The sequence below is a fragment of the Prionailurus viverrinus genome, chromosome B3 (assembly GCF_022837055.1).
Source record: "Prionailurus viverrinus isolate Anna chromosome B3, UM_Priviv_1.0, whole genome shotgun sequence".
Taxonomy (NCBI): Eukaryota; Metazoa; Chordata; class Mammalia; order Carnivora; family Felidae; genus Prionailurus; species Prionailurus viverrinus.
The window spans coordinates 53806202-53816336 of NC_062566.1; the positions used below are offsets into that span (position 1 = coordinate 53806202).

The 10135-nt window shown below is 42.1% G+C and overlaps 1 protein-coding gene across 2 annotated transcripts; it reads right to left on the reverse strand.

The window, feature by feature from the left end:
• Positions 1-1230: 1230 nt before the first annotated feature.
• Positions 1231-5017, reverse strand: CB3H15orf48 (chromosome B3 C15orf48 homolog). Of its 2 annotated transcripts, XM_047861084.1 has the most exons (5): positions 4871-5017; positions 4694-4755; positions 4436-4521; positions 3534-3594; positions 1231-1617 (listed from the first exon to the last, which is right to left on the reverse strand). In XM_047861084.1, exons 2-5 carry the CDS (start codon positions 4727-4729, stop codon positions 1549-1551), a joined length of 252 nt encoding a protein of 83 aa, XP_047717040.1. In that variant the 5' UTR covers positions 4730-4755; positions 4871-5017; the 3' UTR covers positions 1231-1548. The 2 variants fall into 2 exon arrangements, with proteins under 2 accessions (XP_047717040.1, XP_047717041.1); XM_047861085.1 differs by having other exon boundaries at positions 4694-4955.
• Between the last annotated feature and the right edge of the window lie 5118 nt (positions 5018-10135).

Here is a 10135-nt window from a genome sequence, read left to right on the forward strand (position 1 = left end):
GGCTGATGGCTCGGAGCCTGGAGCCTGTTTCCGATTCTGTGTCTCCCTCTCTCTCTGCCCCTCCCCTGTTCATGCTCTGTCTCTCTCTGTCCCCCAAAAAATAAACAAACATTGAAAAAAAAAAAAGAGCTAGAGACAAAGGCTACATAATGTATGATTTCATTTATGTGAAATGTCCAGCATGGGCAAATCCATAAAGACTAAGTTTATCAGTGTTTGCCTGGGGCTGGGAGCAGAGGGGTCAGGAATAGGGGAAAGACTGCTAATGGGTAGAGGGTTCTCTTTAGGGTGATGAAAATATCCTGGAGTCAGATGGTGGAGGTGGTTTTAGAATTTTGTGTGAATACACTAAAAACCAATGAAGTGTGCACTTTACATGGGTGAATACTATGGTGTGTTCATAGCTCCTTTTTTTAAATAAATTATACCTCCTTTTTTAAAAAATAACAATGAAAAGCAATTCCTACTTGGTCCCATTTTTTTTTTAAGTTTATTTATTTTGAGAGAGAGAGAACAAGCAGGCAAGGGGCAGAGTGAGAATCCCAAGAAGGCTCCATGCTATCAGTGCAAGAGCCCAACTTGGGGTTTGAACTGACTACCTGTGAGATCATGACCTGAGCTGAAACCGAGAGTGAGATATTTAACCAACTGAGCCACCCAGGCGCCCCATACTTGGTCCTTGGTCCTATTTTTAAGAAAAGTCAACGGGGAGCCCAGGAGCATATGGGTTTGGTTGCACCTTTAGTCTCCAAGTCACCATTGGCCAGAGTCAAGAGTGGCCCTGGACTCTATCATGCATGGGCAAAGCTCTCCATTCTCCCCTCCCCCACCCTCACGGGAGAACCATGTTATCCTTGGCATCTGCCAGGCCGGTTTCGGCGTGCCCCACCTTCCTACATTGTAATCCCAGCACTTCCTTCCAAGCCCAATTGTCATGCAAGTCTCATCCCCCATATCACCTTCATTTTCCTCATTGTGCTTACCATCTTTTATTCATCTCCTTCCAAAGTGTGGTTTTATTCACTGCTTTATCTCACCTGCACAAGAACAGGGCATAGCTAACAGCAGGGGCTCAATAAATTTCTGGTGAATGAATAAACTTGGAAGAAAAGTTTACACACAAATTTGCACTGTATGTTGTTTTAGAAAATGAAGCTCCATCCTTCAAAATAGGTTTTTCTTCCATAAAAAGACTTTCTCCTCTATTTAAATATGTATCTTTAAGAAATCTTGCACAAATAGTATTTTATTATAGACAATCTAGTTCACAAATCTTTACACACTTTAGGAAAATATTCAGGCATCATAAACATAAAAATTTCAATATGCAACATTAAATTTACAAGAAAATAAACACAAACTTATTTTTGAACTGCGTGGTTATTGCTGCACTACCTTTATAATTCCTATCCAGAGTCCAAAAATGTAGTCAAGCCCTAAAAATGTAGCAGAAGCATTTCCGCACACTGGTATCCATAATCTAGTTTGTGCAGAAATGTTTCCACTAGATTCATAGAGTACTCTTTGGAAGAAAGAAGCAAGAGCTGGTCATTTGGTGGCCCTTCGGACCTTCTGCAACTCTTCAATGGGCTTCCATTGTTGGTTGATTGTTATAAGCTTGAAAAAAAAGAAGGAAAATACAAATGTTTTTCAGGATCTGTCCTTCATCCTCATGTCCCTTTTTAGGGTTTGTCCACACTCCCTTTTGGAAAGAGCATCACCGTAGTATTTGTAGTCAAAGAACCATTTCTTCCCATCTCTAAGAACATGCACAAAACAGTAATATGAGCTCTAAAAAGCCTTTGGGTTCCTGAGTGTTATGGGATCATCAAGAAAGGTCATATACATTTGCCCACTTTCACATAACAGGTTGTAGATTTCTAAGCTTCCTATGGCTTTAGGTGAATTATAAATTCAAAAAGTGTGTCTGCTCCCGGTGAGTGGATGTAAAATGCTCTAGCACAGGGCTTGGCACACAGTAGGCTCTTAACCAAACTTCCTCATTGTAATTACTCAACAAAGGTACACATGATCTAAGTTATGCAGTAAGGGAAAAGGGATAGAGCTGTGGATAGTCCTTGACTTCCCAAAAACTCAAATTCAGAGGTTCTCATTTATCATCACAGTTACAGGACATAGGACATACCCCATACATATCATACCCCAGGACACAGATGTAGATAGGGTTTTTTTGTTGTTTCAAAAATTTTTTGGAGGGCGCCTGGGTTGTTCAGTTCGTTGAGCAACCAACTTCGGCTCAGGTCATGATCTCACAGTTCGTGAGTTGGAGCCCTGCATCAGGGGCTCTCTGCTGTCAGTGCAGAGCCCGCTTTGGATCCTCGGTCTCCCTCTCTCTCTGCCCTTCCCCCACTCTCAAAAATAAATAAACATTAAAAAAATTTTAATTTTAATTTCAGTTATAGTTAACCTACAGTGTTATATTAGTTTCAGTTGTACAATATAGTGATTCAACGTTTCTGTACATTACTCAGTGCTCATCATAAGTGTGCTCGTAATCCCTATCACCTCCTTCACCCATCCCCCGACCCGCCACCCTTTGGCAACCATCAGTTTGTTCTCTATAGTTAAGAATCTGTTTCTTGGTGTCTCTCTCTCATTTTTCCTTTGCTCATTTGTTTTGTTTCTTAATTCCACATATGAATGAAATCATATGGTACTTGTCTTTCCCTGACTTATTTTGCTTAGAGATGCACGTAGTTTTAAAGATTCTAAATGTCCCTCACTAGGGCAAACTCTACTATTTGAAAGTTTTGTTTAAAAAAAGCTTTCCTGACAGATCTAAGTAGTGTTGATTCCAACAGACTCAGAAATATAAAAAAGTCTTTGCTATAGTCTTAAAAGAATGAGCGACTGTTAGGTGATTTTGTGTAAAGAGAACGCCACTCCTGTTTTCAGGAGCTCCTGTTATTTATCACAATAGACCTTGTATTAACCTTAGATAAGCAATGGATACAATGAGATAATATATTACAATAATGATGAAAGTTAATATTTAAGTACGTACTATGGGCTAGGCACTATGCTAAAGGGCGTTATGTATTTTACATTCTTTAATCCTCTTAACTCTGAGGTAGAATCCTATTATTGAGCCCAGTTTAGAGATTCTGAGAGCCTCAGAAAGGCCAGGTTGCCCAAAATCACCAGTGAATAATGGAACAAGGATTTGAACTAGATCTCCATAATTCCATAGCACTCCCTTTACCAACACTCAAAGGCATGCTGAAAGTGAAAGGTATTTTTTAAAGTTATTTATTTATTTAGAGAGGGAGAAAATGAGTGTGGGAGGGGCAGAGAGAGAGCATCCAAAGCAGGCTCCACGCTGTCAGCATAGAGCCCAACGAGGGGCTTGAGCTCACCAACCACGAGATTATGACCTGAGCCAAAATCAAGAGTCAGCTGCTTTACTAACTGAACCACCCAGGTGCCCCAAAAGGGAAAGGTATTAAATCCATTTTGCTGCAAGGGTGCTAAAGCTTGGGGTAAATGTAAACCACTTTTTAATTTAGCAATACCTTGCTAGGTACATTAGGATCCACAGTTTCCCAAGGTTCTGGATTTTTTTTCCGATCAATGCTAAAAAGTAAAAGAAAGCTGATTAAACATCAAAGTAAGTAAATTTAAACCAACTCTGACAGTGGGTCTATAAGCATGCTGGGACATCACATGACAGACCTAGACTGACAAACAGGCATTTATCTGTTAGTTCGCTGAAATTAATGGAAGGTTACTTAAGGGAACTTCACGATTTGGCTCAAACATTAAGGATCAATTCCTCTGCAGGGTGAAAGGTCTGTATTCCTTTTATTGGGCTGAACTGGAGAATGTTCCCATAAGCTGAACAGCAATGGGGGTGGAAATGCCAGGATAAATGCAAGCAAAAACGTTCTTGCCCTGGTTTCTGGGACAGGGAGAGGGGCTGGGCTTGATCTCTGTAGATGGTGAACTCCAAGGTGCAAGGCCCCTGGGCCAGAGCCTGGCATTACCACCCTCTCCAGCCCTGCACTGGGCCAAGATCAGTTTCAAGTTTCTTTCTTCCTCATATTCCAGGATACATGGTATTTTACCTCCCTATATCCAGAGCTGAGGTTAGGTTCACTATAGACAAATGAATCTGTAAAGGCCATTTAAGAACTTTAAATTTCAAAACTTAAGTTAAAAAAAAAAAATCAGACCTTGCTGAAGAAGAGGAGGGTCAGTGGATGAAAGGATACTTAGATACAAGGAACAAACTTATTCTATTAATATCATAATTCAAGGGTCTTCCGATATCAGGCTGCTTTCTAGTCCCAACTCCAAGTTGACAATTTGACATTCTTATCCTGGGGGTAAAACTAGGAAACTGACACCATGCATTTCATATGCGGAAGGTCAATCTAGCACTGCTAAAAACGTTTTATAAATGATGGCTACTTACATCACATCAGTCTTTTGAAGGGAATATACTGCAAAAGCCAAAGCTCCACCCGCTGCTGTGGTCATCATCAGCACCAAAGGAATAAGCTAACAGAGAACAGGTTTGAGGGTGAATATTCCCATGTTTCAGTGTGAAACATGTGACATATAACAGAATAACTATATATCATCTTACATACTTCCTTCAAAATTTGCACCATCTTTTCATCTTTAAAAATTAATATTTTAAGTCAAGAATTTCAATTGCTTTAAAACTTACTTCCTTCTTTTTCCTCAGGAGTTGGAAGAGGTTCATGATGATTTCAGTGTTGAATGCCAAATCTAGAATTAAAAAAAAAAAATCCAAGATGCTGCTGAAAACTTCAGCCACTAAGGACCCAATCTGGCGGGCTCCAACCGGCCAACGTCCTCCCCAAGGCAGCCTGAGGCAGCTCACCTGGGAGGCGGGGCAGAGCGGCGCGCGGACGAGGAAAACGCCCCGAACCGAATTAGCCCTCTGCGTCCTCACTTTATATACGGACCGCAAATGATGGGCCGGGCCAGGGCGCTCAGGTCACGCGGGCCTGGCGGGGGGCGTGCGGAGCCTGACTCGCTTTCCCTTCCCGGCGCCCGGCTTCCGGGCGCCCCCTGCAGGACAGCCAGCTGGAGGACGCGCAGCAGCCGAACGCGGGAGCTGGCGCCCCCTGCCGTCCGGCGTGGTCCTTACTTGCCGCCCAGAGAGCTGAGGCTCAGGGTTGATGCTCCAGGTTGCTCCCAGCCCGGCCCAGCGACGCCAAGAGAGCGGCACCGAGAGCAAGGGGAGCTCTGATGGCCAAGGCCTGGATGAAAACCAAGCCCCCTAAAAGGAGGTCTGGAAAAGAAGCCGGAGAGCCGGGGTCTAGAGGGATGGAGGGGTGTGTGGCTCCCAGGAACAGGCAGGTAAATTAAAATCCATCCAATCACATTAAAAGCTCTAAAATAAGATGTATCTCCACATATGGAGATAATTATAATTAAATGTAAAATTCACTTCAGAACTCCCATGGTGTCCTGATCTGTTCCTTTAAAAATTTTAATTTCCATCCCCCTCCCCCCCATTTTTTTTTTTTTTTTTTTTTATGGAAAAAATCAGGTGAGGGAGAAGATACAGAGAGAATCAGGTTTGGAAAGGTTTCCTTCTCGGAGGCGACTCAGTCTTTGGCGTCGTCTGGAAGTCTCCTTTTAACTAGCAGTCTCGCACAGAGCATGCAGGCAGCTGCAAAACCACGGAAATAATGCTAACAGCTCCATTAAAGCAAGCCCATGTGCTAGACTCTGTGCCGGAATCGTCTTCGGCATTTTTACAAGGTGAGTATGTTATATAGAGGCTCAGAGATACTCAAGTCACATAGTAAGAGGCGGAAATGTAATCAGAACCCATGCCTGTCTGACACCCAACACCCCTGTTCTTTCTGCATGGTGGCGCTCTTAGATACTGCAATTAAGCCAAGAACACAAGCGCCGTTATTTAAAAATAGTTATTAAAAACAATTATTTTTAAATTGTTTGAGGTTCAAGCTACCAGTTAACATTAAAAGGGAAACACCTTCATGTTTCCTGGAAATGATCAGACCCAAGATCTGTTTCAACCCCCTTTTAGTTTAAGGCTCGGGCTTTGCAGTGAAATGGCCCAGAATTCAGAGCCCACCCCTGCTACGCTTCATTAGCTGAAGGACTTTGAGGAAATGAAACTTAACCTTTATGAGTCTCAGTTTATATATCCGTAAAATGGGAACAAACCTAGCAGGGGAGGCAGTTGGAAAAAATGTTAGAATGCATGCAAAGCACATCAATAAATAGTAATTACTATTTGCAAAGATTTGTTTTATATAAGGAAGATCATAAATGTAGCATCACACCCACTTATTCTGATAAGGATTCTCCCTATGTAACCCCAGAGCTGTAACTGGAGACATTTTCTGGTTGGTTGGGTTCAGTAATCAATACATCAAAGAAAACTCAACATTAATTCTCTGTGGTTTGTATTGAATAGAATCAAACTTCTCCTGTCAGAAGTTTCTTTAAAAAGCGTCATGTGTTTCCAGGAAGGAAGGGAGGAAAAAGGAAGGGAGAGAGAAGGGGAAGGAGGAAGGAAGAAAGAGGAAGAAAGAAATTTTACAAGAATGTATTATGGCCCCCAAATTAAAATTAGAGTGTAGCCCTTGCTCACTGATGTCTGTAAACTGCTTTGCCAGTGCCGTTTCTTTTCAAAATGCAGTACTGTTTTGTAGTAATCTAGGCATTAACCTGGGGACAAGGGCACAGTAAATTTAAAAGATTAATAGGATATGAGTCCCTTACTTCAAGGTTCTTACAATTTAGTGCCTGTAAATAACCCCAGGCATGATGTGGCACCAAAGGCAGGTGAATAATTCCACCAAGGCGGTCTTTGAGAAAACTTACAAAAGGTGAAGATGTTTATTTGGCAGCAGTTAAGGAAACCAAATGCAGACCATATATGAAAGAATATTAAAGAAGTATTGTTCAGTTTGTTAGGTGTGATAATGATATTATGTTTATGTTAAAAAATACCCTCCCTGGGGCACCTGGGTGGTGCAGTCGGTTAAGCGTCCGACTTCAGCCAGGTCACTATCTCGCGGTCCGTGAGTTCGAGCCCCGCGTCAGGCTCTGAGCTGATGGCTCAGAGCCTGGAGCCTGTTTCCGATTCTGTGTCTCCCTCTCTCTCTGCCCCTCCCCCGTTCATGCTCTGTCTCTCTCTGTCCCAAAAATAAATAAACGTTGAAAAAAAAATTTAAAAAAAAAAACCCTCCCCCCCTTTATAGAGATTATATATGAAAATATTTAAGGGGGAAACATCTTTTTAAATCTTTTTAATGTTTAATTTTTGAGAGAGAGAGAGAGAGAGAGAGAGAGAGAGACAGAGCGTTAGCAGGGAAGGGGCAGAAAGAGAGAGGGAGACACAGAATCCAAAGCAGGATCCAGGCTCTAAGCTGTCAGCACAGAGCCCGATGCAGGCCCAAACTCATGAGCTGTGAGATCATGACCTGAGCCTAAGTCAGCCGCCCAACTAAGGTAGAAAAAAATTTTGGTTTTGTTTGTTTGTTTGTTTTGTTTTTTTTTGGGTTTTTTTGTTTTGGGTTTGTTTTTTTTTAAAGTAAGCTCTAGGCCCAACTTGGAGCTTGAACTCACAATCTCAAGAATTGCATGCTCTACCAACTGAGCCAGCCAGGTGCCCCGTAAGGGAGAAATATAATGACTGAGATTTACTTTATTTAGTTTTTAAACGTTTATTTATTGAGAGAGTGCAAGCTGGGGAGGGGCAGAGACAGGGGGATAGAGGATCCAAATTGGGTCTGCTCTGACAGCAGAAAGCCCAATGTGGGGCTTGAACTCATGAACCATGAGATCATGACCTGAGCTAAAGTCGGAGGCTCAACAGACTGAGCCACCCAGGAACCCTGACTGAGATTTACTTTAAAATATTTCTGCTAAAAAAAAACAAATGAAGCAGGGGCACCCAGATGGCTCATGGCTCAGTCCATTGAGCCTCCGACTCTTGTTTTCAGCTCAGGCGATGATCTCACGCTTCATGGGTTTGACCCCCACATCAGGCTGACAGCATGGAGGCTGCTTGGGATTCTCTTTCTCTGTCTCTCTCTCTGTCTCTCTCTCTGCCCCTCCCCCACTTGCACTCTCTTTCTCAAAAATAAACATTTTTTAAAAAACACAAATGGTCAACTTTAGTAAAATATTAATTAGTCTAGGTGGTAAGTATGTGGGAGTTTTTTATACTATTCTATGTTTGAAAATGTTCAGAATAAAATGTTTTAAAAATTACAAATTGTATACACAGATATAACATACCCATATAACCATTAAGATCTGCTTATTTCTATTTGCGGCAATGAGAATTAGACCCAGACAACCACACTTACCTTCCTTTAAATTAATGCCATTTTTTTAAAAATTTTTTTTTTCAACGTTTTTTTATTTATTTTTGGGACAGAGAGAGACAGAGCATGAACGGGGGAGGGGCAGAGAGAGAGGGAGACTCAGAATCGGAAACAGGCTCCAGGCTCCAAGCCATCAGCCCAGAGCCTGATGCAGGGCTCGAACTCACGGACCGAGAGATCGTGACCTGGCTGAAGTCGGATGCTTAACCGACTGCGCCACCCAGGCGCCCAAATTAATGCCATTTTATTGACCTTGTGGGAGCTTCAAGGTCAATATGTAGTTTGTTTTTTTCCAGGATTACTTGCAGGCACAGCTCCCACCCTTCAAACTCTGGCAGCTCCCAAAGAAGCCACTTAGGACACTCACCAGGATCACTGTCCGCATCTGCTCCAAAGCCTATAATTCCTTCAGGAAGCCTCCCCACCCGACCTTAATTGCCAGTAACTTCTAGAACCTTCTCTAGCTGATGCCCTTTACAGGGGTGTTGAACCATGGCTGCTTGGCTCCCAGTCTAAGAATTTCAACTTAGATTTTAATCAGCCCAGCTTAGTCTTTATAAGAAAAATATTTTTTGTTGAAATTCTTTCTGCCCATCCTTCAGTGTCTACCTAGTTACCAGGTTTAGTAAAAACTGCATTTGCTTAATTTTGGAATGTCTGGGAGTACACTATATTGTTTATGGCTGTTAATTGTGGCTCAGAAAAGAGTTTGGGTTCAGTGTATAGGGAAAGCTGTTCACACTTCCCAGGTGCTCAGAAGCTGAAGTATTCTTTTCTCACTGATTAAGAACACAGCTTTTACAAGTTTCCCAGAGCCATCTTCAAATCACATTAAAACTGATCCAAAGAAATCCTTGATCTGACTTCATTATTTATCAAGTTTTTCAATGAGAGGAGACACATGGTTTTTGTTCTCAGGGGGCTTCCAAAGTTTTGTTGAGAAGTTACCATTACAATTTAAAAAGACATTTTCAAATCAAAACTCAGTCTCTGAACAATGTACGGGTACTACATTTCCAGTCTGGACACTAGAAACTTTTTCTAGGGAAAACAAGGAGTCCATAGCTAGAGTCTGAGTTAAGGGCCAAGATGTCTCAGCACTAGGATGGCGAAGCCTTAATGGCTGCCTTATCCCATAAAATCAGTAGCTGAGAGAGAACATGAATGAATTGTCAGAATTCTAATAGGTTTCTGGGTGTCTTCCCTACTATTCAAAAGGGGTCAGTTTGTTAGAATAATTTTAATTGCATTCTATTTTATGCCTATAAATAAGACCGGTCTTTTAATTATTCCCAAGTAGTGAGGTTTTGCTTAATCAACAGACCTGGTTCCAGTCAGAAATAGGAAACTTTCAGGGCACTTGGGTGGCTCAGTTGGTTGGATGGCTGACTGTGGCTTGGGTCATGAACTCATGGTTTGTGAGTTCAAGCCCTCGCATCAGGCTCTGTGCTGACAGCTCTGAGCTTGCTTCGGATCCTATCTCCCTCCCTCTCTCTCTCAAAAATAACTTAACGTTACAAAACACAAAACAAAAGAAAACAGGGGCACCTGGGTGGCTCAGTCGGTTAAGTGTTGACTCTCAATTTCAGTTCAGCACATCATCTCCTGGTTCGTAGTTCAAACCCCAAGCACAGAGCCTGCCTGGGATTCTTTCTCTCTTCTCTCTGCCCCTCCCCTGCTCATGCTCTTTCCCTCTCTCTCAAAATAAATACACATTAAAAATTAAAAAAAAAAAAAAATAGGAAACTTCCCGACTGTGTAACATTTAT

What these genes read in the sequence shown, in the direction of transcription:
- CB3H15orf48 (XM_047861084.1), bottom strand. Translation starts at nt 4,729, where the DNA reads ATGAACCTCTTCCAACTCCTGAGGAAAAAGAAGGAA. An exon ending in TCCTGAGGAAAAAGAAGGAA is followed by an intron (nt 4,522 to 4,693) that starts GTAAGTTTTAAA and finishes GTTCTCTGTTAG; the next exon opens with CTTATTCCTTTGGTGCTGAT. An exon ending in CTTCAAAAGACTGATGTGAT is followed by an intron (nt 3,595 to 4,435) that starts GTAAGTAGCCAT and finishes TTTACTTTTTAG; the next exon opens with CATTGATCGGAAAAAAAATC.